This window comes from Hoplias malabaricus, chromosome 11 (genome assembly GCF_029633855.1).
Source record: "Hoplias malabaricus isolate fHopMal1 chromosome 11, fHopMal1.hap1, whole genome shotgun sequence".
NCBI lineage: Eukaryota > Metazoa > Chordata > Actinopteri > Characiformes > Erythrinidae > Hoplias > Hoplias malabaricus.
The window spans coordinates 28,416,882-28,443,736 of record NC_089810.1 but is presented as its reverse complement, the minus strand read 5'-3'; the positions used below and the strand labels follow the sequence as shown (position 1 = coordinate 28,443,736).

The 26,855-nt window shown below is 43.0% G+C and overlaps 1 protein-coding gene across 1 annotated transcript; it reads left to right on the top strand.

Annotated features, from left to right (window-relative positions):
• Positions 1-4,593: 4,593 nt before the first annotated feature.
• Positions 4,594-26,324, top strand: LOC136709401 (extracellular calcium-sensing receptor-like). Its single transcript, XM_066684600.1, has 7 exons — positions 4,594-4,793; positions 4,893-5,193; positions 6,092-6,868; positions 8,871-9,095; positions 13,366-13,378; positions 24,410-24,520; positions 25,411-26,324. Exons 1-7 carry the CDS (start codon positions 4,594-4,596, stop codon positions 26,322-26,324), a joined length of 2,541 nt encoding a protein of 846 aa, XP_066540697.1.
• Positions 26,325-26,855: the final 531 nt, after the last annotated feature.

Here is a 26,855-nt window from a genome sequence, read left to right as displayed (position 1 = left end):
CAGAGGGGACAATGGGGTTGATTTCCTTTTTGTTTCCAATTAGATTTGATACAGTGCTAAAAAGGAATCTGGGGTTGTCTTTGTTGTTTTCTATAAGGGAAGAGATGTACTGTGATTTGGCTTTAGATAAGGCATGTTTGTAGTCGGAGAGGCTGTGCTGCTATGCAATTCGGAAACATTCTAGTTTTGTGTGTCTCCATTTACGTTCATGGTTACGAGCAGCCAGTTAATGCACGCGTGCTGTCACTGTACCATGGAGCAAGCCTTTTCTCTCTAAATTGTTTGGTCTTGACTGGTGCAACACTATCTAGGATTGTACACAATAAGTGTTGTAGGTTGTGTGTAATGAGCTCAAGGTCATTTGGGTGAGTTGGAAAAAAATGGTGGTAAGGTCTGGAAGCTTGTTGATAAAATCACTAACTGTTGAGGATGTTATAGTGTGCTTTCTTATATAGCATGGTTGTGGACAAATATCAAAGTTTAACGCAATTTCATATGTGATTAGATGGTGATCAGAGATGGTCTCATGTAGCGAGAGATTGGATAGATTCTTTATCTCAATGCCCCGTGTTAACACTAGGTCCAATGTGTGTTTGCATTGATGAGTGGGCCCAGTAACATTCTGAGTGAACCCTAGCACATCCAAAATTGATTCAAATGCAATTTTAAATGGATCATGGTTCTTCTCAAAGTGCATATTGAAATCACCAACAATTAAGGCCTTTTCTGATACGATAACTACACTTGAGAGAAAATCAGCAAATTCACAAAGAAATTCTGTATAAGGGCCAGGAGGACGATAGATTGTGATGAGCATAAATGAGTGCTGCCTTTTTGATGCAGTGACTTTAAGAGTAAGTACTTCAAAGGATTTAGTATCATAACTAGATTTTTGTGTTGTGTCAATGGTAGGGTCATAAATTGTGGCTACACCACCACCACGACCAGATGTTCGTGGGCAACTGTAATAGCTGAAGCCAGGGGGAGTGGACTTATTTAGGGCAATGTATTCATTGGGTTTAGCCCATGTTTCGCAGAGACATAATGCATAGAGTTTGTTATCAGTAATAATATCACAGACAGTGAGTGCTTTGGATGTTAGAGATCGTATATTTAAAAGCCCTAATTTAATGCTGGAAGTGCTGAAATATTGCGTTCGCTGCAGTGCCTTGGTGTTAATTCTAATTAGGTTGTTAAAACTGATTTTTGGGCATTTGTGATAACAAGCTTTGCGGGGAACAGACACAGTCTCAATGCTGAAAAATTTATTAGCGTTAATCAGAGTGGGTGATATGGACATGCTACTCATCATACTAGCAGTAGAGAGATGGTCAGGAGGAACATTAGGAATTTTAATATTGCTTACCTGCTCGCTATCCATTCCACCTACCTGACTGATGTGACTGGGAATGACCAGTCAGTTCCGGCGCACAACCACCTCAATGTTCTCAGAGAGAACTACGGATCCTAGACGGCTCGGATGAAGCCCATCCCAACGATACAGGGCCGGACGCTCACGAAAGCACTCCCAGTTGTCGACGTAGTCCACGCCGACAGTGCCGCACCAATCCAGGAGCCAGGAGTGGAGCCCGAAGAGCCTGCTAAACGCCTTGCATCCTCGACGGTAGGTGGGCAGGGGGCCAGAGACGATGATCCTAGCATCCGTCTTCTTCCGAGTGGTATCCAGAAGCGAACGGTAGTGCTCCTTCAGGACCTCGCTGCGGCGGGCGGAGATGTCGTTCGTTCCCACGTGGAGAACGACGGTGCCGAAGTCCTCGCACTGCCGAAGCGCCGACAGAAGCCGCCTGGCAACATCCAGGACACGTGCGCCTGGGAGACAAGATACGGTTGCATTACTCTTTATCCCCCGCACTTTTAAATGTCTAACTATTGAATCACCAATAATAAGAACACCGTCCTGTTTAGTCTTCGGTGCTGGAGCAGGTGAAGGCCAGGAGCTGAGCACCTCAAACCGGTTGGCAGAAGTGAAGACTTTTTGCGGTGGAGGGGGGGACGCTGGCGTGTAGATGGGTACCCCCGCAAACCGCCGCGGCAGAGGAGCCGGAGAGGCGACGGCCACATAGGGGGCGTCGCGGGCTGCCTCGAGTCTCGTCTTCTCCCGCTGGAGCTCCGTCTGCTTCTCCAAGAGATGCTGAATCCGAGACCGAGCTGCTCGAGCTCCGCGCCGAGCTCAGAAAGGGCTCGTTCCTCGGCAGGCGCCATGAGAGAGAAAAATAAACAATGAGAAATAATATGTACGAAAAAAATGAAGTTAAGAAGCACGGTGGGTTAGGAACGATGAAGACAGCACACTAGGATAAGCAATGCCAAAGAATATGCAATACAGATTGTAAATAAATGTCTAGAGGACTAAAACAGCGACAAACAGCAAACAATTTCAAATCAAGCACGCGAGTAGTCAGCCGGAAGTGACGTACCTGTGACGTGAAGAAATGGGACCATACCATACCACTTCCTCTACCACACATTTTTTTCTGTTGGGGTGGGTGCGTAGGGGGGAATCTTTCATGGGGCCCAAGATTTCTACACCCTTGATGGACTACATTGAAGAATTTGGAGATTTTTAATTAAAATACAAACAATAAATAATAGTTATTCTAAACTATTATTATTTCCATTGTTATCAATAGTGTACTGTACTTATATAAACAAGAGATCCCTTATTTAGTTAGCCTGATTATTAAATATGAGGCAAAATATTTCACCAGGAAAGACAATATGTCTTATACTTCATTTTTCTCTTATTTCATTTCAGTTTTTGATAATAAAAAAATTATCAAATATTAATAAAATATAAATATGGGACTCCAGACAAGCATGCTAGTACCATATAGAGTGTTGAATATTTGAATTTTGAGGGGATGACTGATATGATAAATTTTATTGCAAAATACTTTTTTGCATATAGACATAAAGCTTCTGCCTGCAGGTAACTTATAGATATTTCAGTCTATGAAGTCACTAATCTCAAACATCAGAGGTTAAGATGGCAAATATCTCCACAGCCACTGTACAGTATATTTTCCTGGAGAGCTGTGGTGTGCCGGTATGAAGGAGAGACTCGCTGCAAAAAATATTAATGCACTGAAAGTAATGAGAATGTGTGTGTGTGTCTGTGTTGCCCTGTGAAGGACTGGCACATTCCAGGTAGGCTCTGGACCCACCGCGACCCTGAATTGGATAAGTTACAGATAATTAATGCATGAATGAATGAATGATTGAATGAATGAAAGTAATGAGTTTGGCTTTGTTAAAGGTATCTGGAAGCTTCCTTCATAATCAAAGAACAAAGCAAATACAAGAGAAAAGGCCAATATAACCCAATACCATGTAGACACCAAGAGGCACTTTATCACAAATTTCCCACCCTGGTAGGTAGTGTTCTTGTAGGGGTAAGGAGGAGCTAGTGCCAGCCAGCTCAGGCAGAGGATGACCTGGCCTGCAGTGCAACTACAAATAAAGGGTATCTGCTGAGGAGGACCACATTGTTTGAAGGCTATAAGATTATATGATTATATAAATGTCAAGACATGAAACATTATGGCATCTGTCATTACTGGAACTGACATGGTGATAAATATGTAGAGTGTTTCAAGTAACGTTTTACTAATTATTTTGTGCTAAAAATGTCTTTTATCTGTTCAGGTGTAAACTCTGACACAGTGTTACATCTGAACCCATAGATGTGCACTCCAGCAGGCTGTGCAGAGCATTGGGCAATAAGATATACATATGTGTTCACCTATCCAACATCGGCTTCATTCTCATTCCGAAGCTGACTTGAAAACCTGCCCAAAAATATATATCTCAGTTCACCTCCCTGTTTCATCTTTCATAGGGTGGCTCGTACTAGCAAACAATAATTTATAATGAAAAACAACTGAATAAAAAGCCTCACAAATGGCAGTAAAATTACTTAAATGACTGCTCTCTTGTGGTCAAAGTTGGTACAACACATTCTGACTGCCTCAGAAATTTATTTTCTCTGATGCCCGGAAGGGTAAGCCAAAAAATAATTGCCAGACAGAGGTACACCATGCTTTTTCCTTTTTTAATGTCACTAGCAGATACGTTTTTTTTATGTTTTCATGCTGAGACTTGCACCAGCAACACTATATTTTTGTAACCTAGGCCCATTATTACACTTTTGAATATAATTTTTTCCAATGTACACATCAGGATTCTGTATAGTTCACTCAAAAGAATCCTAGGAAATAAGTCATAGTATAAACAATGAAAGCAAATTTCATATCATACCTAATTATTAACTAAATATTTTGGTATATCAGTCCCCCAAAAAAAGCCTTGTTTTCTGATACTATAGGCAAAAAAGCCTAAAATTACACTGCATGCTCATATCCTGAAAAGGACAAACAGCAAAAGGTTATTACCACTGAGATTAACGCTGAGTACAAACCACACCTCCTCTGCCCAACTCACACCCACTGTTAATGGACATCATGGAATTATGGATATTTAAAGCACTGTTAAACAATCATCATGACCTTCAGAAACATGGGAGCCACAGAGTACACCATGCAGTCCAGTTCATCTCTGATGCCATTTTTTTCAATGCTGTGGATAACTGGACTCAGCTCTGTGGCATGTAAAGTTGACCAAGTCAACTGCAGGCTGTGGACACAGTCTCTGTTACCTGGCTTTTATATGAAAGGAGACTTTGTGATTGGAGGAATATTCTCCTTTCATCACTATTTAAAATTAGAACAGAATGCCTACACCAGACAGCCACCACAGCCACGGTGCTCTGGGAGGTTATTTTGAATTGATTGTTATTTTATTGTCACTTGATCATTTTTTTACTTAAAATTTAAGTTAAAAAAAACATTGTTGTGTTTTCTTGTCTAATACAGCATGGATTTCAGGGACCTGCGCTTCGCCCGTGCCATGGAATTCACCATCCACGAGATCAACAACAGAACAGATCTGCTACCGGGAATTAAGTTAGGCTACGAGATACACGACTCATGCGCAGCCATGCCCATGGCGATCAAAGGCGCATTTCAGTTAACAAATGGTGTAGAATCACTATTCAACAATACTGCTTCCTGTTTAAATTCCACAGCTGTCGCTGTACCTGCTGTCATTGGGGAGTCTGGCTCCACACCGTCTATTAGCATGGCCAGGATTCTGGGTCTTTTTGGAATACCACAGGTACGCATCATATTTTAGAACTGTACTTGTTCCTCAACATTTAACAATAGTACGTGTAAATAAAAACTGAGTATATATGTGAAAAAAATATGCACAGTTCAACAAACTCATAGACTTATGTCAGGAATTTTCTGAAACGTCCCCAGACAGTGAGCATATATCTGTCCACTGGTCCACAGGCTGGCACATCACTGACTGTAGACCACTGCTGGTCCAATATCGCACCACTCAGATTACTGTCCTGTACAGGATATTACTCATTGGTAATCTCCTCAAACAGATTTTACATTCACAGAGACTTTTATTCTGGAAAACAAAGTAATACAAATATTACCAACACCTATGAGAGATATGACAAAGAATATACACCTGATATAAAAAAATATGCTGAAAATGTTGACACTGTACTGGACTAAAGTTGTTTAATCTAATTTATAAATAATAACAAAATAACCTAATGAATGGGAAATTAGTAAATTGGACTGTGAATGGAAAAGTGGTAAAAAAAAGCATTTTGTTTAAAAATCTGCTTAATTACCGGTAGTCCGCCCAGATTGATGTTTGAAAATAACATATACTAAAATATATACTTAAAATTACATTTAACAGGAGTCAAAACTTGTCTGTCTCGTATAAGATTCATTCAGTTTATATTTAATGAGTTTTGAAATGTGTGATGAGCATCGTATGTGATTTTTTGTTCCAGTCTGAAGAAGGTAATTAGAATAATTATGCACATATTAAAAAATAACATGAATGTATAGTAATGAATAAAGGCGTTTTCTACCCCAAGTAATGTAATAAATAAATGTTCATATCCCAGTGTTAGTAATTCAGCAGTCACTGAAAATCGACTATTAACGTTTCCTTCATCTTTCTTACAACGGCTAAATAACAGGTCAGTCACTACGCCACCTGCGCGTGTTTGAGCGATAAGCGTCAGTTCCCTTCCTTCTTCAGGACAATACCAAGTGACCACCACCAAGCGGCAGCGCTGGCCAGAATGGTGAAACATTTTGGCTGGACATGGATTGGGGCAGTGCGCAGTGACTCGGATTATGGAAATAACGGAATGACCTCGTTTCTAAAGGCTGCGCAGGAGGAGGGGATCTGTGTGGAGTACTCGGAGGCCTACTACAGAACCCAGCCGCGCAGCAAAGTGGAGAGAGTGGCGAACGTCATCCGCAGGTCAACAGCCCGGGTAATTGTAGCTTTTATGGCCTCGGGCGACATGAAAATACTCTTGGAAGAACTTGTGAGACAACCGCCGCCACCTCTTCAGTGGATTGGCAGTGAGACATGGATCACTGACCCAGATTTTCTGCAGTTTAACATGTTCGCTGGGGCGATAGGGTTCGGTGTTCCCCGCTCAGTGATCCCAGGTCTCCACGAGTTTCTTCTAGACCTCTCTCCAGCACAAGCTCTCAAATCTCCACTGTTAACGGAATTCTGGGAGAGCTCGTTCAGCTGTAGCCTGACTGGTTTCTCTGAAAGCATGAGGGAATGTGACGGCAACGAGGATATCCGCGCGCTGCAGAACCCGTACACAGACACGTCACAGCTGCATATCACTAACATGGTGTACAAAGCTACATACGCCATAGCACATGCCATCCACGGTATTATTTGCAATGACACGCAGTGCGACAAAAGTATTCAGTTCGAACCATGGCAGGTATAAAGCTGCTACATTTAATTCCTTTGTGATTAATATTATCCATTAATGGTAAAGCAGAACTTTGTCACGTGTTGAATAGTGATTCAGTATCCTATTTCAGTGGTTCTCAAACTTAGACCAAGTACCACCCATTATCAAACCAAAAAGTACTGCTGTTGATTTTTACCACAGAAACGTGCGCCCCTGGTTCTTCCTCTGTTCTGGGGTCATTAGGCAAAATCTTGCTTGAATCTTTGTATGTTTTTCTTGCTTTTTATTTGAATGCTTAACACAAAATTACCTAAAATAATTACTAAAAATTATAGAGAAAATACAAATAACTGGGCCTAAACTAAACGTTTTAAACACAATTATAAATTTATGAGACCAAATAAAATGTATGGGCAAGAAGCGTTTTGGGAAAAAAATCAATTTAATCAGTTATGTGTTGTATGTAATCAGTTTTTATTTATTTATTTATTTATTTTTATTATTGTTATTATCTATTGTACAGTGTCTTTGGGTCACTTGAAAGGCGCTTTCAAATAAAAAATTATTATTATTATTATTATGTGCTTTAATAGGCTATAGGCGAAAACAGTGCGGCGCTCGGGGCATGTGTTTTCTTCTATTTTAGTTTTACGTGTACAGAATTCTTGCTTAGTTTTTCCTCGATTTTTTGCCTCTGGATTTAGTTATTCTGGGCTTCGGAGTAATTCTCGGGCTTGACCTCGGCTTATTTTTTCTCGTTTTTGCTTTGCTCTTTTTATAATAAAATACAAATTGCATACGTCTGTCTCTAGACTTTGCTTCCGTCCAGTAAGCAACTAAATCTGGGTTTCCTTACACGGATTTCTAAAAAAAAATGGGGGATCGCTTTTCCTCCCTGGAAAACAAAAGCGGAGGAACGCTATCCTAGGGAGCCCCTAAAGAACATGTGGGGGGAAAAAAACGAAAGGACGTGTGGGGGCATTTTTTTTCTTTTTTTATGATACATTAGATTTTTTTTAAGTACATATGGGGATTTTTTTTGGTACATTAAATTTTTTCCCTTGCATTAATTATCTCAGGATCTTTTTATTTGTGGGGGAAAAAAAATTAAAAATTGAGCAATACAGGGGACACTTTACCTGCGCATTAACGGATTTGCCCTATAGTTGGCACAAATAAAGGAATGTTGCCTGAATAGTGTATTTGTGTCATCTACAAGGCAAATCCGGTAATGCGCCAGTAAAGTGTCCCATGTACAACTAAATTATTTTCCCCTCAAATAAATTATCTAGAGATCCTGAGATAATTATCTTGAGCTCCCGAGATAATTAAGATAAGAAAAAAAAATTATCTACCAAAAAAAAAATTCCCACATGTATTAAAAAAAAACATTCTGATATATCACGAAAAGAAATACCCCATCTCTTTCATTTTTTTTTCACATGTCCCTTTGGGGGCTCCGTACTATCCCCCCACACCTGCGGTTCCTATTCAGATGTAATCAACTAAGGTGTATGCGTAGCACTTTGTATTTTTCTACAACACAAATTAATTTCATTGGGGCATAATTATGAAAACTGTGAAATATTATGTAATTTTCAGATAAAAACTGTAGATTTTCATTTATGAATAGCTTCCTAAATTTACTAGTAAATTTGTCTAGGTCATTGGCATACCACCTCTTGTTCCTTCACATACCACTAGTTTGAGAACCACTGTCCTATTCAAATTGGTATTGCCATATTAATAGACATTTATTTTGTTCTATAAAATTATTTACATGTTATTGTGATAAAATACGTATTTTCCTTTAATTATGACACTAGAAAAAAAATCTCAGTTTACACATTTTGTAAATGTCCAACAATATGGGGCATTTATTTGTCACTGGCAGATAATCACTTAACAATATCAAATATCAGCATCTGCCCAGAATTCCCATATCCCTAGTGTATACAGAATTCAGCAGACTACATGTGAGCATTGCTTACATCAAAATAAACTCACACAGCCCTGATGTTTACTGCAGATAATCCACCAACTCAAGAGAGTGAGCTTCACTACAAAGAACGGATTTCAGGTCACGTTTGATGCTAATGGAGATCCTGCGGCTAATTATGAACTCATAAACTGGCAAGTTAAGAAGAATGGTGGTTTAGATTTTATGACAGTGGGCCACTATGATTCATCTAGATTGAGAGGCCAAGAATTTAGCATTACCAAAGCTATCAGCTGGTTAGGGGGGCGGAGGGAGGTACTGTACCACATATAATCACTCATTACTAAGCTGTTTTCCACTGTGTGTACAATATTGATTCTGTTCAATTTTATTTCCCTTAGGTGCCAGTGTCTGTGTTGTAGTGTAGTAAGGTACACCACAAATACATATACATATAATTTTATAATTTGTTTTATAGCCTTGACTTTATTCAAACTCCTTCAACCTCTGATATTTGACTTAATGAAATTAATTAAGATTTATAATTGGTTTAAGCAATTAGAACATTAATAATTAGTTTGAGAATGAATAATAATCATGCTAAATGAGTTCTTCCGGATTTTCAGAAATTCTAATGAACAAACTGCACACACTGTGATTTCAAATAATGAGAGTTTTATTAATAAAGAGAAGTATTTAATTAACATAGCACAACCTTGTAATCTCACTGTGTCCGGCAGGGGGAACTGATTCAAGCTTAAAGGTGAGCTAGGCTTTTCTAATTTGGGACTGAAGTTACTAGCTAAGGTTTAATTAATACAAAATTTATCAAGAACTTAATTCGGTTTCAGCTCTGGAAATGCATAAGTTTAGCTTACTTTTCGTCGGTTTTCATCACTCGTTTGGATGCAGAGGCTCTTTGAAGTCCTGGGAATGGAGGCGTCTCACTTAGTCTCGCGGTTCTTACCGCCGAAGTATCCAGGCTGGTTTAGCGTGGAGGTCTTTCTTCGTTGATTGAGTTGTCTCGGGCGTACCCGGAGTGTGATGACGCAGGCGGCAGGATCCTCTCTTCGGCCTTCGGTCCGGAGTGGGAGGGTCCAAAATATGGACGTTTTGGACGAGCGGTTCGCTAGTTATGGCAGCTCCAGAACTGAAACCGCTTCAATAAACTCACTTATTCTAAGACTTCTGATGTATCGGCAGTGTTTCCTTACTCTGGCCACGAATAAGTTCACCTGCTTCGATCAGTTGTGAGATTAAACTTAGATTGGGTTATAAGACATAAACACGATTAAAAGAAAAGAAGATATTCAAATTACTCGACGTATTAGTAAAACTTCATACTCTTAGCTAATTTCGAGACGTCTCTCGTAAGCTTTTCTGAAGTCTCTGAGAGGGTTCCTTTGTTTCGTTGTCGGCGTGGAAGAGACAGCGTTTTTTTGTTGTTCAAGGTTTCTCGTCGGCGTCCTCTCTTTCCACTTCCTTTCGTGGTCCGTTACTTCTGTAGAGTCCTCGCGACTCTTCAAAACTTCGAACTGGATGTGAGCAGTCGAGCTGCTATTTTCAAGGCTGGCGCGGTCACGCCCTAATGGGAGGCGTCCTCTTTCTGATTGGACGCGAGTTCAGTCTCACGTGACTCTCGCTAGGGGGAGAGAGTCGAAGGGAGTTTGAATCATTGATTTTCACATAAAGAATATGAATTTCTCATATCAAAATTCTTATACCCGCTATCAGCATATAACAATGAGTACATTGGACTATTAACATCAGACAGTTACATAAGGTTTCATCTTTACGTCCCATTTATGATGCTATGCTGGGAAAGTATATTAGTTCGTTTAATCCTATTCAGAAGTAGGATTTCTCTTCATGATAGAAAACAGTCCACAATATACACATTTCATTAGGAGGTAGACATTCATCTGAGGGTACAGAAAGTGACATCAATACATAGGTTTAATACACAAATAATCAGAGTTTGATTATTTTCCGCTATTGTTTTCCAGCGACTCCGAGCGAGGCGTAGTTTCGCCAGTGTCCATTTGGTGTCGCTGTTGATTCGTGCTTCAGCTGTTGGTTCACGGGAGTTCACTCGAGGTCACTTTGGTTTGAACATCTGTTGATCTCCGTGAAAGATAAGGATTAGACATTTAGGTGCCATTGTCATAAAAACGGGCCGTAAAAGCTCTCTTCTTTGTTTGAGGTTCCTGTCTCTTTAAGTTAGTTATCTCGACAGTTCCTGTTAGTTAAAAGAGAGAAGGGGGGTGTTGGGGCCATGTGTTACTTAAAAGGGTTCTTTTGATGTCTTTAGATTGGGTGTGTGTGTGGGGGCTGCTATGTTGCAGACGAAAAGTCTTCTGCAGACTGGAAAAGTTTTAATTCAAAACTTTTCATTTCTTGATTGTCCGATATTCATATTTGGCTCATACTCCACTACATTCCCCCCTTTCTTTTCAGTTTTATGGTTCGTCAGGGATCATGGAGCTGAAAAGAACTTTTGCTGTGGAGGAAGGTGAGGTCAGCAAGCATATTCAAACACATTTCCAGAGCTGATGTATTCCTATTAGTGTATGGGTGTATATGGAATGTGTATGTTTGCATGCTGAAGGGATCCTAATTATTTAGGGGCAGGTCTTGTTCAAACGCAACCTCGAGAGCTGATTCTTTGACATGGCCTTCGGCTTCATATCTAAAACTTGGGGGTTCACCTCTCTGGGCTCTCTTATGTCTAACGAATTTGACCATTTTATTAGACCAAGTTTCTAATCTGCTCTGGAGGGCTCGAGTGTGTTTGAAATAGAACCAAGCTATACCAAAGGTCAAAAGATATCCTAATCCTACCAGGGTAACTAGTAAGGTGTCCGGGGTGGACCATGCATAGGTGACAGGCTGAACTGGCCATAGGGGTTGAGACGATAGTTCTCTAAGAGTGTTATCTATGGGGGTTAGGTCAATGACTTGGGTTCCCTCATATTCTAGGCGAGTTAGGGTTTTAGTATCTAGCTCGATGGTGTGTTTGGAGAAGAACTCTGAGATTTCTATGTCGCTCTCATATTGGTCAGGGTTTAGGTGATACAGGGCCAGGTCTCCTACATGTAAGATTGCGTTTACGGGGACGTCTACCCAGAAGGTTTGGCTAGGAAGGAGTACCCTTTCTGAGGTGTCATGTTGATCATAGGTTAGTAGGGCCTCTCTAAAGGGGGTGTTAACCAACCAACGATTTCCAACAATTTCAGCTTGAGTACTGGTTACCAAACGTCGGGGCGTGACGACTACCGGGCATTGAGTATTACTCATCATAGGCTTAAGGCCACAGATCCCATTTGCGCTGTCACGAATGAAAGGTTTGCTAGGGCACAAGTAGTGAATGTCTTTAGTGAGTGTGCACATAAGCAAATTGGGTACCAGGTATAGGTCAGGGTTATCGTCTTGGTATGCTACAAGAGATGTTGTTTTCACACGAACGTAGGCAGAATCTTGCCAGAAACCAACGTTGACAACATCTTTCAAACGGTATATGTTTTCAGGCGCCATTATGGGAAGGTTAATAATGAATGCTAATTCTCGGTCTTGAGGATTAACATAAATTGGGATGGCGCTACCTAAGGTATAGGCTAGGTGGGCCTGGAGATCAGTAACTACTTCTCGAGTTGCTGTGGATAAAATCTCCTGTACTAAGGATAGGGGCACCAGGTAGGGAGGGATTCTCCCCATGGCTAGGCTATCTACAGAGGAGCTGATTTCTTGTAGCATATCAGACAATAACATATTCACAAGCTGGATGTGGGCAAGGTCAAGTTGTACTACTGAAAGCATAGAGTTAACCGTCTGGAGCGTTTTGTTCAAAGCGACACTGTGAGCGTTGAGCACTACGACGGTGCCACGTAGGGTTTGCCCAATGGTTTGCAGGTGCTGCTGCTGTTTGTCTAATTGGGTTTTAATGTTCGGAATTTCCGCTTGCAATTCCCCTACTTGACGTTTAACAGTGGCTACATTGACGGCATTGACGGCGGACGTTCCGAGACTCAGTAGTGATCCCACAGTTGCAGCTGCCATTAGTAATCCGCCTATGAAGCGTTTAGGTCGTTTATTAAAACCATTTAGTTCTGATTGCGTTACGGTAAACTTTTGTAGCTGGCGGAGCATGTGAGTTACGTCGGCTTCAGCATGGCTGATAGCTTCCTCAGTCCATCTAACTCCATTCCGGCCAGTCTGCAGCGTGGTTATCGGTAGGTTTTTGCTACACGCTTCGGCGGGATTCAACCGTACAAATACTCTCTGGGTATGGAGGCGGCAATTAGTGATTAGCAGTCCCGGCTGGTCTTTCAGTATTATTCCTGAGTCAGGACCTGGTTCAATCACTTCAGGGAGCACGGCGGTTCCTAGGGAGCCGACGATCAGGAGAATGAGCAGCGGGGCCATCCTACCGGAAGAGATGCTCATGGTTAGATTTAGGGTATTTACGGCGAGTCGTTTAGATAAATTAAAAAAAATTTTTCACGATACCCCCCTTTTTGATAAAAATTTCCTAGGGTAAGCACTCTACAATAATTGACGATGAGGGACTAGGGTCTTGCACCCTGAGTGTCCTCAGTCTGGTTAGAAGCTCGTTGCCTGCTAAAGAGTGAGAGAAAAAGGGAAAAGGGATAGGAGAACTAAGGTGTGAGTAGAAGGTTATAGTTGTTTGTTAACTAACACCCTTCCTGCCTTTGGTTCTGTCGTTTATGATCTAACACAAGCGTTAGTATCCCCTACAAGTCCCATGGGGGTTGTGTGTGGTCGGATTTGGTTGCGGTGGACCCATTTGAATTCGGTACTGCCCCGAGCTTTGTTTATTTTGATCCTGTAAACAACGGGGGACAGTTTGTCTGTTATCTTATAGGGACCGGACCATCGGGGTAGGAATTTGCGGGCCAAATTCCCCCCTGTTTTTCGCGACCTTCCAACAGGTTGGACAAAGATGTAGTACCATACTTTGTCCCCTATTTGGAGTTCATCGTGGGATGCTTTGTGATCGTAGTACGCTTTGCGACCTTCTGCACTTCTTTCCAGTTTCTGCTGGGCAAAGGCGAAAGTAGCTTTGAGGTGTTTCTGCAGGTCCTCCATATACTGATGAGTGGTGTAGGCTACGGCTATGCTAGCTTCACCTGGCTGATATAACAGATGTAGAGGCAGAGTCATTTGTCTCCCTGTCATCAACTCAAAGGGTGAGACCCCGACCGCGTCGTGTGGGGTCGCCCGTATGGCCATCAGTACGAGGGGGAGTTTGACATCCCAGTCTCGTTGGTTTGCTGCTACGTACTTTTTCAGTATGCTAACAACAGTTCGGTTGGCTCGCTCTACCTGACCTGAGCTTTGAGGATGGTAGCTAATGTGAAGGCTGGCTTTTACTCCTAAGAGTTGCCAGAGCTGCTGCATGACCTCAGCTGTGAAATGTGTCCCTCTGTCAGAGTCGACACGGCTGGGTAGGCCAAACCGTGAGAAGACATGGTTCATCAGTAAGTATGCAGTGGTTAGCGCTGTGTCATTCGGTGCGGGGAGGCATTCTACCCATTTAGTGAATGCACACGTGACTGTGAGGAAGTACTTGTTACCTCTTACTGTTCGAGTGAGTGGTCCAACCCAGTCTATCTGGAGGTTTGACCAAGGGAAGGATACTCCTTTCTTTTGCAGAGGAGCTCTATGAAGAGGATTCGAGGGTTGAAATTGGCAACATACCAGACAGCCTTTAATGTAGTCAGCCACATCTTTTACCATGTGGGGCCAATATGCCACCTGCCTGAGCGCATGGTGTGTTGCTTTGACCCCTTTGTGTCCCGCAGATGGGGAGTCATGGGCGTGCATCAGCATCACCCCCCTGTGGCACTGAGGAACCACGAACGTAGGTGAAGTGTGCGAGTCAGTGGCATGAACTAGCAAGCCTTTGACGACTTGGAGGGACGCTCTGGCGCCGTATAGGTCTTTAAGGCCTGGTATGGTGTCAAGATCTTGTGCTGTAATGGGATTAGTAGATGGGTCAGAGACATGGCTAAGCATTTTCGAAATGGATGGGTCTCGAGCTTGGAGAGTAACTAAGTCAGCGTCCGAAAAAGCGGGGTTAATAGAGACAATGGTAGTTTTGGCATTGTCAGGCGACGCCTTTGTTACAGTTCGAGACCGTGTGACAGCTAGGACTTTGATGTCGGGTGGGTTTGGAAAAAGGGAGGGATCAAATGTCCACAATGTGCCTTCACGGGCCCCTTGCTTGGCTAAGCTATCTGCTTGATCATTGAATTCTTTGTCATTTCCCGGGACTCGGGAGTGACCTTTCACTTTCTTCCAGTAGATCTGCAGGTCATGCGTGTCTACCAAGTGTTCGCATGCCGCGAAAAGCTCTTTGTGTTTAACTGGCTTTTTGTTTGACGTGGTGTAGTTGTTGGTTTTCCACAGTCTCAAGTGGCATGTGAAGCTTAGGCGTGCGTAGTTGGAGTCTGTGCAGATCACCAACGTTTTTACGCTTTTCTGGACCGCAGACTGGATTGTGATGAGAATTCCTGCTATTTCAGCATATTGGGAGGATTGAGCACCCAATTTGAAACTTAGGAGTTCGTGAGGCCATCCGTTTATTCCGATAATACCCACCCCTGCCATCAGGGTGTGTTCTCGGCGGAACGAACAACCATCTACATATGCAGTGACAAGGTCTTTGCATGTGTTAGGATCAAAATAGTGGTGGTTAGCCACGGTAGGTAAGAGGGTTTCTAGAGTTTGTGGCACTTGGGAAGGCATGTCTCCTTCGCATCGCCTGCAGGAAGCAAGGCCTGTGCCTAGGGGGCTCTTGTAGTTTTGCGCGTAACGCACCTCTAAGTCAAAGCTTTGGAGAGCCATTAGCCATGATGCTACTCGAGCGTTAGTTACTACACCCTCTCGAATTCGTTGGCTGTTTAGGAAAGTGACTGGTTGATGATGAGTTTCAACAATCACCTTCTGACCACCTAGGTAGTTGGAGAAATGTTTGACTGCCCACACTGTTGCTAGTAGTGCTTTTTCGCAGTCACTGTATTTGTTTTCGGCAGCCAGCATAGTTTTACTAGCGTAGGCTATGACACGTTTGTCTCTGTCGTGTAATTGGTACAGACCGGAGCTGAGACAGTGGTCCGAGAACCCTACTTCTAGGTAGAATTCTTTGCTACTGTCAGGATAGGCAAGGCATGGAGCCGTGCACAGTTTCGATTTTAGTGCCTGCATGGCGTGTTCCTGGGCTTCGTCCCAGGTGAACGGAGTGTCCTTTTTCAGGAGGTCATAAAGTGGACGAGCTAGGTCCGCATAGTTCTCTATGAATTGTCGTGAGTAGTTGCATACTCCTAAGAAACTGCGGAGTTCCTTAAGATTGGTGGGTGCTGCGAGGTTTGTTACCCCTTGCACTCGACTCACTTGTGGTTCAACACCATCAGTGCTTACGAGCAGACCGACGTAATTCACTTTTGTTCTGCACCACTGACATTTGGAGAGTGATATTTTCGCACCTGCTGTTGTAAGCTGGTCAAGAACATGATCAATCTCGTCAAGGTGTGCCTGTAGGGAGTGGTTACGCATGAGTATGTCGTCCACATATATGAGGGTGCCTCGCTCGCGGGCATCGGGGCATGCTTTGTTTAAGAAAATATTAAACTCCGCGGGTGAGTTGGCATATCCAAAAGGGCACCGAGTGAATGTGTACTGTCGGTTTGCGAAAGTGAAAGCGAGCTTGTGTTGGTCTTCTGCTTGCACCGGGATGGTCCAGAAGCCAGAGGCTACATCGATGGTGGAAAAGTATTTAGCGTTTCGGACCGAGGGAAGTTCTTGCTCCAATTGTGTCATCGGCCATCGAGACAAGGGAACTTGTTGATTTAGTTTCCGATAGTCGATGGTTAAGCGCCATTTACCATTTGGTTTTATGACGGGCCATAATGGTGCCGAGTACGTGCTGTTACAGGGTCGAATTATGCCCTTTTCCAGCAAGTCATCAATGATTTCTTGTACCGGTTCATAGGATGCCAACGGAATTTTGTATTGGCGGACAAACGTGGGTGGTGCTCCTGGACGAGTGGGAATACGTACTGAATGAATGTCAGTGAGACCACAGTCCGTTGAATCTTTGGAAAAAGATTTTTGATATTTAAGGAGCACTTCACAGAGTTTCTCACGTTCTTCTTTGCTTTGGAGGGCGTCGGCCTCCTTTAGAACTTGTTCGACTTGGATACGAAATTCGGAGTCAGATAGTTCTTTTGAAGTACGTGGATTTGAAGTGTTTTCTCCCGCTTCAGGAAGAAGAGATGGTTCCCGGGAGGATTCCGGGGATGAATCTATGGAAAGAACCGTGATCGTCATTTGATTGTCGTCAGCGAGATCTATCCTGCAAATGGCGTCGTTACTCATGTCCAGAGCTGAGAAGAGAGCAACAGCTCGTGTCGGATGAGTGTAGAACACCTTTGATTCTGCATGATCAAGAAGCAGGGATTCAGGCATTGGTCCTATGATCGGAATTCGCAACTCGAAGTCATGGAATTTCGTACTGACTAACCAACCCAGAGGAGATGAGTGAGGGATTGTTAAGGGTTGAGTGGTTTCGTTCCGTACGAATAGATAGGTGGATCTTGCTCGCGTCTCCACCAAAGGTGTGGCTTCGAGGGTGAGGCCTAGTTCGAAGAACTGAGGTGACGGTTGGAAAAGTGCATGCGCGTGGCTTAAGTGTTGGCCAGGTCGCATGACTAAGCGGATGGGTACATTTGCTGCGTTCGCAGGTACCACAAGTGAACCTTGGTTAGTGACCTGACATACCTCGGGAATAGTTTGTCCTGAGCCTAGGTTGCTGAGATCGGAGGACCAGGTTTCCGTTGAAACATCAGTCAAAGACCACAGTACACTATTGAGGGTGTCTACGTGGACGTCGAGGCGCACCAAGAAGTCACTACCAATGTAAACGTCGTGCGGCAAGTTAGGGACGACTAAGAAATAATGGGTGATTACCCTTTTGTTCCACTGGACGGTTAAAGCGCAAATTCCATCAGTGGGTGACATTGCTTTTGACGTCAGGTTAAGAGGAAAGCGACAAGGACTGCTCACCAAAGGAATATTTGGTTGAGTGAGGCGCAGAGTGTTAAAGAGGGTTTGGCTTATGGCGGACTGGTCGGTCCATAGAGCCAGAACTGCATTGTCTACATGATAGTCCTGCATTGTGAGACCATTCACGATGGGAAGGCTTGGAGCGTCTGTTGTGGACGGCTGTGTGAAAGTGCATAGGAATGTGTTCCGTTGTTCTAACATGGCACTAGGGGGCCAGGGAGAGACTGCTGTCTCTGGTGTGGCCGCCATGGGCTCAGTTTCCTCTTCCTCGAAGTGAGGGATCTGACTTGGTGGATCTCCTATTGATTCAGGCCGGATTTCGAGGCGGCAACACTGAGCTTCCCGGTGGTGTGGGGTGCAGATGGGTAAAGGCTCACGCACTTGTGCCCAGATCTTTGACCTTTTGAAGTCAATCAGTGGTTCGAAGCGATTAAGGAGATCTTTGCCGATGAGGAAGGGAATTGTTTCGAGAGGAGACACATGGACTGGATGCACTAAAGTCATTGGTCCAATGGCTAAGTGTATTAGTGCCATAGATTGGATAGTGAGGCCTGCATGTGAATACGGCTGAATTTTAAGAGAACAGTTTTGGAGCTGTATCTCGCGATTTTCACGCCGCGCAATGGCTCGAACCTGGTGGAACAAGGCGGAAGACATGAGCGTGACATCTGATGCAGTGTCCAACAGGGCCTCATGTACTAGCCTTCTCTCCACAATGGTGGACAAGTAGAATTTGCGTGCAACCCCTTTTTCCGTTAGGTGTCCCATGAATTGTCGGACGGGTGTGTCGCCTTCAATGACTGAAGGGTCATTTGGCGTTAAACCTTCTTTACCGTCTAACTGAACAACTAAAACAGCACTGGAGGGTGGTTGCGAGTCACCCCCCTGTATCATCGGGTTTTCAGTGTTTGTTTGGGTCACGAGGAGATTGCACGGTGCGCTAGAAGACGGAGCTTCGCTTGTCACTTCTCCTACATAACTTTCTAACATTTCTGGGGTGTTAGAGGATGGCTTTGGGTTAGACCGCGAAGAGGTGATAGAAAGAACGTCAGGTTTTTTCTTTTTCTCTTTGCAAATCATTACAAGCATTCGGCGGATGTCCTCTAACTCCTTAGAGCTGAGTTCCTTGTCTTTAAGCTTGTCTTTAGCGTGATTTTCTTTATTTTGATACCAGTATTTTTCTTTCTTTTCTCTATAGGAATTAGAAAGCTGTTTCGGAGCTGTTCGCTCATATCCCTTATGGGGATGTGATGGTTTTCCACGGCCCGCACCGCGGTTTTCTACAGGGTAATAGTCACGACCATACCCAGCCCTGTCCCGAGGGTTCCAGAAATCTTTGTCGTGATTTCTGTCTGGCCTGCGAGGAGGGTAGCGCTTGTATTGGTGTGAGGGCGGATGAGGTTTCGGGCCCTCACCGGTCCACGGAGTGGAGGAAGGGTCCAGGGTGGATTTTTGTGGATCGGCCTGGGTGGCACCTTCTAACTCTAAATGTGAGGAGTGGGAGTCGACATTAAAGACTTGGGGTGTTTCGGACCGCCTGTTGGGAATTTGTTGGGATTTTAGGAAACCTCTGAGTGCTAAATCGCGCAGCTGTCTGCTAGACAGGGTGCGAGGGCAAGCTGAGACTCCCAACTGATGACTGGTGTGGGGATGGAGGTTTTGGATAAATAGTGATTTGAAATTTAACTCTTCCTCCATTCCGGAGTCATTTCTAGGTCCGAAGTACGCCTGTCTGAGTCGGTTATAATATTGCTGAGGGGATTCCTGGCGTTGCTGTTTTATGTTCAAAGCAGCGGCCAGTCCGGTCTGTGACAGGTGATTGGAGAATTCTTCCTCCAATGCTTGGCACAGCACATCATATCGCGCTTTTACATAGTCTGGCTGACGTTCAATGAAATTGCTGACGTCTCGGTTGGAGGTCAGTTTAATCACATATAGTCTGTCATCTATGGTGATCCCGGGGAACCTTTGGAGGTAGAAGTCAATATCTTTTAGGTACGAAAAGATATCATTAGAACCGTCAGGTTTGGGATCAAAGCGGGTTATATTACGCGCGATTTTATCTAGGTCCTTGTATGAGGGACCATGAGAGGGTAAAGGTTGAGGGGACCAGACACTGGGTTGCAGTGCTCTGGGTCTAGCAGGGCGTTGTAAGGGACGACTGACAGGAGACACAAGGGAAGGGGAAATACCCGTTGATACCAGAGGAGGTGCTGCAGCAGCTCTAAAGGTTACGGTCCCTGAGTCTGGTTCCTGATCCTCACTATCTTCCTGCTGGTCCTGTCTTCCTATAGCGGCATTAGGTGGCACATCAGGTGTGACCTGGGGCAGTGTGTTCCCTTCAGCTATTTCGCTTTGAAGTCGACTTAGCTCTGCCTCTACCTTTGCCTGCTGTCGCCTTGATACCTCAAGCTCACGTTCGCTGGCTCTGAGCTGTACTACAGCGAGGAGGGCTATCTGACCTAATGCCTCAGTTAGGGGCTTGCCCTTGAGGATGTCGGTTAAGTGGTTCTCTACCCACTTAGCCACCATGTGGTCACGATGGGCCTGTGAGGTTTTCTGCACAGTTTCTGCGAGTCCAGGCATCACATCACTGGTGATGCTGGTCAGAACAGAGAATGCCTCATCCCACAAACCTTCTACATATACTTCCGAAGAAAAAGTCCCTTCTGCCATGTTAGCTGTGTTTTAACTGCGAGGTGTAACTTACTTCTATTTAGTTAGGATTAATTCCGTTAATCCCTTTTCTAACTAAATCTGAACTAAATTCACTGGTACCGAGTGCTCTAAGAGTAACTGCCAGTATGTATGGTGTTAGAGTTCACTTGTGAGTCTCTAAGGGAAGTCTGTTAGTAGAAAAGGGTGGAGTGAAAGTTGCTATACGCAAGTGAATACAAGAAGAGAGGAAAAAAAATTAAAAAAATTTTTTTTTTTTTTTTTTTTTCAATAATTAAAATTATTAAAAATTTTGAATTAAAGAATTGTCGAAAAATTTTGGATTAAAGAATTTTAAATTAAGTGAAATTTTTTTCTACATATAATTTCCAATTAAGGAATTATGATAGTAAAAGAATTTTCCGAATTAAAGAATTATTAAGAATAGCAAGATTAAAAGACTCTCTCTTTTAACTGCGTTTGTGATCTGGTATCAAGTTAAAGTGTCAATCTCTAATTACTGCACACTGTCTGCTGTAGTTGTATCAACTTATTATGCTTCCAAGCCTTTACTTGTAATTATTCAGATGTGCAGAGTTTAGAGACAGCCACTAGAGCTGTGATACCAGGTCTTATCAGTGTGAACTGGTCGACAATTTCAATTGCGATAGCAAGTTTTCTCCACCAGAGGGTACTGAAAGTAAGTCTGAATGGCAACAGCGAGCTTCAGTATTTAAGTTGAACTTAAATTGTAATACCAGACTAGGACACCAGAGGGCGACAAGCAAGTTACAATGCAATAGCAGCAATGGACACCAGTCGGCGCTGGTGGGAATCCCAATCGACACAGTACGGGCAGACACAATATAACACAAGTGGGAATTTCCACTGTAGCGGGAAGTTTCAACACTAGAGGGCGTTATCAGATTAAAATCTAAAATGGGATAAAGATTTTAAACGCTCAGATACTCTATCAAAAATAAAAATAGCAATTTAAAAGGGGAACAGAGATTTTACACTAAGGTATTTTAAAAGAATTTCATCTGTAATGACAACTTTTAAACACCAGAGGGCTGCTAAACACTTATGTTGTCTCGGCGGACAACCTCCCAACCACTAGAGGGTGTACGGGAATCAAACGTCAAGGGTAGCACCACTTGACCACAAGGAGGAGCACGGGAGGACACGCTTCAATAGACGCTAGTTATGAAGTATTTTTCCCTGCAATTACGCACTTATACCACAAGAGGGAATTTGTCTTCCTCTGTTTTGGGGGCGTTTTGAATTTCCCTCCTTAGTTTCAGCTCCGCCCCTTCAAAGGGGTTCGTTCCTTTCTGAATACGCGTTCAGTTTAACTGGAACAGCTGACAAGAGCAGATAGCTCTTCACACAAGCCGTATTTTCGGCTGTCTAATAACCTCCCAATCGCCTAGCGCGCGATCTCGTTATTAACGCTGGTAGCGACCCAGTTTAAAACGAACGGGGGTATTCGGTTCGGTGGTCTCTCGCCGGGATTCGCGGCCAAGGGGTCGAACCGAAGGCAAAGTCTTAAAAGCGGAGTTTCGCGCTATTTAGACGTGCCCAAGGCCTCAATTTAATGCATGCAAATTGGCGCAGAGCCGCGCTCTTTCAAAAACAACCAAGCTTATTTTCTAACCGGTATATATCACAGAACAGTTTTTCAGCAGTAACAAACACAACACGAAATTACCCACATCAAGCTTTGAATCTCAATCGTTATTCAGTAACACAACAGCGTAAAGTATTTCATAAACCCAAGCTGATTGTTTCAGTGTTTTTCAGTTTGTTCATTAAAAAGCCTTTTTCCGGCCTCGCGTGGGCGCCAAAAATTTATAATGTTCTGTATATGTAGTGTAGTAAGGTACACCACAAATACATATACATATAATTTTATAATTTGTTTTATAGCCTTGACTTTATTCAAACTCCTTCAACCTCTGATATTTGACTTAATGAAATTAATTAAGATTTATAATTGGTTTAAGCAATTAGAACATTAATAATTAGTTTGAGAATGAATAATAATCATGCTAAATGAGTTCTTCCGGATTTTCAGAAATTCTAATGAACAAACTGCACACACTGTGATTTCAAATAATGAGAGTTTTATTAATAAAGAGAAGTATTTAATTAACATAGCAGAACCTTGTAATCTCACTGTGTCCGGCAGGGGGAACTGATTCAAGCTTAAAGGTGAGCTAGGCTTTTCTAATTTGGGACTGAAGTTACTAGCTAAGGTTTAATTAATACAAAATTTATCAAGAACTTAATTCGGTTTCAGCTCTGGAAATGCATAAGTTTAGCTTACTTTTCGTCGGTTTTCATCACTCGTTTGGATGCAGAGGCTCTTTGAAGTCCTGGGAATGGAGGCGTCTCACTTAGTCTCGCGGTTCTTACCGCCGAAGTATCCAGGCTGGTTTAGCGTGGAGGTCTTTCTTCGTTGATTGAGTTGTCTCGGGCGTACCCGGAGTGTGATGACGCAGGCGGCAGGATCCTCTCTTCGGCCTTCGGTCCGGAGTGGGAGGGTCCAAAATATGGACGTTTTGGACGAGCGGTTCGCTAGTTATGGCAGCTCCAGAACTGAAACCGCTTCAATAAACTCACTTATTCTAAGACTTCTGATGTATCGGCAGTGTTTCCTTACTCTGGCCACGAATAAGTTCACCTGCTTCGATCAGTTGTGAGATTAAACTTAGATTGGGTTATAAGACATAAACACGATTAAAAGAAAAGAAGATATTCAAATTACTCGACGTATTAGTAAAACTTCATACTCTTAGCTAATTTCGAGACGTCTCTCGTAAGCTTTTCTGAAGTCTCTGAGAGGGTTCCTTTGTTTCGTTGTCGGCGTGGAAGAGACAGCGTTTTTTTGTTGTTCAAGGTTTCTCGTCGGCGTCCTCTCTTTCCACTTCCTTTCGTGGTCCGTTACTTCTGTAGAGTCCTCGCGACTCTTCAAAACTTCGAACTGGATGTGAGCAGTCGAGCTGCTATTTTCAAGGCTGGCGCGGTCACGCCCTAATGGGAGGCGTCCTCTTTCTGATTGGACGCGAGTTCAGTCTCACGTGACTCTCGCTAGGGGGAGAGAGTCGAAGGGAGTTTGAATCATTGATTTTCACATAAAGAATATGAATTTCTCATATCAAAATTCTTATACCCGCTATCAGCATATAACAATGAGTACATTGGACTATTAACATCAGACAGTTACATAAGGTTTCATCTTTACGTCCCATTTATGATGCTATGCTGGGAAAGTATATTAGTTCGTTTAATCCTATTCAGAAGTAGGATTTCTCTTCATGATAGAAAACAGTCCACAATATACACATTTCATTAGGAGGTAGACATTCATCTGAGGGTACAGAAAGTGAGATCAATACATAGGTTTAATACACAAATAATCAGAGTTTGATTATTTTCCGCTATTGTTTTCCAGCGACTCCGAGCGAGGCGTAGTTTCGCCAGTGTCCATTTGGTGTCGCTGTTGATTCGTGCTTCAGCTGTTGGTTCACGGGAGTTCACTCGAGGTCACTTTGGTTTGAACATCTGTTGATCTCCGTGAAAGATAAGGATTAGACATTTAGGTGCCATTGTCATAAAAACGGGCCGTAAAAGCTCTCTTCTTTGTTTGAGGTTCCTGTCTCTTTAAGTTAGTTATCTCGACAGTTCCTGTTAGTTAAAAGAGAGAAGGGGGGTGTTGGGGCCATGTGTTACTTAAAAGGGTTCTTTTGATGTCTTTAGATTGGGTGTGTGTGTGGGGGCTGCTATGTTGCAGACGAAAAGTCTTCTGCAGACTGGAAAAGTTTTAATTCAAAACTTTTCATTTCTTGATTGTCCGATATTCATATTTGGCTCATACTCCACTACAGTGTGCAGTGAGATATGTCCTTTGGGCACCAGGAAAGCTGTACAAAAAGGAAGGCCAGTCTGCTGCTATGACTGTGTACCATGTGGTGAAGGAGAGTTCAGTAACAGAACAAGTTGAGTATCATAATGCAACATGTTCAATGGACCTATTCATATATAATCTCTTCAAGCTTGATCTTTACCATTAACATAATATGAGGGCTCACATACATTGTACAAGAACCCATCATTAGATGGGTGATTCTGCGTGGGCTCCTGACCCAGTGATGCTGAACTGTATAAGTGGTTGCAGAAAATAAATGAATGAATGTAAGCTTGCATTTATGCACCAATCCAATAGCATAACTAATGTGCAGGTGGTATTTGCACCCAGGAGGCCATTTGTAAAAATTTTCAATGGGTTTTCAGGTACAGAATGATGCAATGCAAGAAAATAACAACAAAGCTTATCATTTAGCTTTCTTGCACATAACACAGACCCTCCTAATGTCTATTCATTGATACATCATTTATTTTTGATCTCATTTACATATCTTTCACAACCTGCAGCTTAATAATATTTATTATTTTTGCATTATAAATGGGTGGCATGGTGGTGCAACAGGTAGTGTTGCAGTCATACAGCTCCAGGGTCCTGGAGGTTGTGGGTTCAAGTCCCACTCAAGGTGACTGTCTATGAGGAGTTTGGTGTGTTCTTCCGGTGTCCATGTGGGTTTCCTCCAGGTGATCCGGTTTCCTCCCACAATCCAAAAACACACATTGGTAGGTGGATTGGCGACTCAAAAGTGTCCATGAGTGTGTGTGTGTGTTTGTGTTGCCCTGTGAAAGACAGGTGCCCCCTACAGGGTATGTTCCTGCCTTGTGCCCAATGATTCCGCATAGGCTCCGGACCCACCATGACCCTGAACTGGATAAGCAGTTACAGACAATGAATGAATGAATTATTAATATTTAAAACAAATACGTATGATGCATGGCAAAGTTTGCTTTTCTGATTTTCTAGACTCTCTGGATTGTGTGCAATGTCCTCCTGAGTTCTGGCCCAGTACAAAGCAAGATAGCTGCCTCCCGAAGCCTGTAGAGTTCCTGTCCTGGGAAGACACTCTGAGCATCATCCTAACAGCATTCTCTATCACTGGGGCTCTAATCGCTGTGTGTGTGGCTGCTGTTTTCTACAGACACAGAACTACTCCCATCGTCCGTGCTAACAATTCAGAACTGAGCTTTCTGCTTCTCTTCTCTTTGGCCCTCTGTTTCCTCTGCTCACTTACTTTCATTGGTCAGCCCTCTGAGTGGTCCTGCATGCTTCGCCACACAGCATTTGGGATCACCTTTGTCCTCTGCATTTCCTGTGTTCTGGGGAAAACTATAGTTGTGTTAATGGCCTTCAGGGCTACACTTCCAGGCAGTAATGTCATGAAGTGGTTTGGGCCTCCACAGCAGAGACTCAGTGTCCTTGTCTTCACTCTCATACAGGTCATTATTTGTGTGCTTTGGTTAACAATATCCCCTCCTTTCCCCTTCAAAAACCTAAAGCACTACAAGGAAAGTATAATCTTAGAATGTCGCTTAGGTTCAGCAATAGGATTCTGGGCTGTACTGGGCTATATAGGATTTCTGGCTCTATTGTGTTTTGTTTTGGCTTTTTTAGCACGAAACCTGCCTGATAACTTCAATGAAGCCAAGCTCATCACATTCAGTATGCTCATATTCTGTGCAGTTTGGATTACCTTTATTCCAGCTTATGTCAGCTCCCCTGGAAAATTCACTGTAGCTGTAGAGATTTTTGCTATTTTGGCCTCAAGCTTTGGTTTGATTGTTTTTATTTTTGTTCCTAAATGTTTCATAATTGTTTTTAGGCCAGAGCAGAATACAAAGAAGCATGTCATAGGTAAAGTTCCATCGAAGGCTCTTTAAGACCCTCATGTAAAAAGGAATGTAGTTGTAAGGCCCTTTTAAATGACTAGGCTTATGTAAATACATGTTTTACATAAGTATATGAAATTTAGCTGCAACAGATGCAGACACACACATATATATATATATTCAACGCTCAAATATGAGAACACTCTAAATCTTATATAGTACTGGCATGCTTGTCACACACACTATATATATATATATATATATATATATATATATGACTTGAGTCGCCAATCCACCTACTAACGTGTGTTTTTGGACTGTGGGAGGAAACCGGAGCACCCGGAGAACACACCAACTCCTCACAGACAGTCACCCAGAGCGAAAATTGAACCCACAACCTCCAAGTCCCTGGAGCTGTGTGACTGCGACACTACCTGCTGCGCCACTGTGCTGCCTGTGTATATATATGTAAATATACATACAGGGGTTGGACAATGAAACTGAAAAACCTGGATTTAGACCACAATAATTTATTAGTGGGCATCACGGTGGCGGAGCAGGTAGTGTCACATTCACACAGCT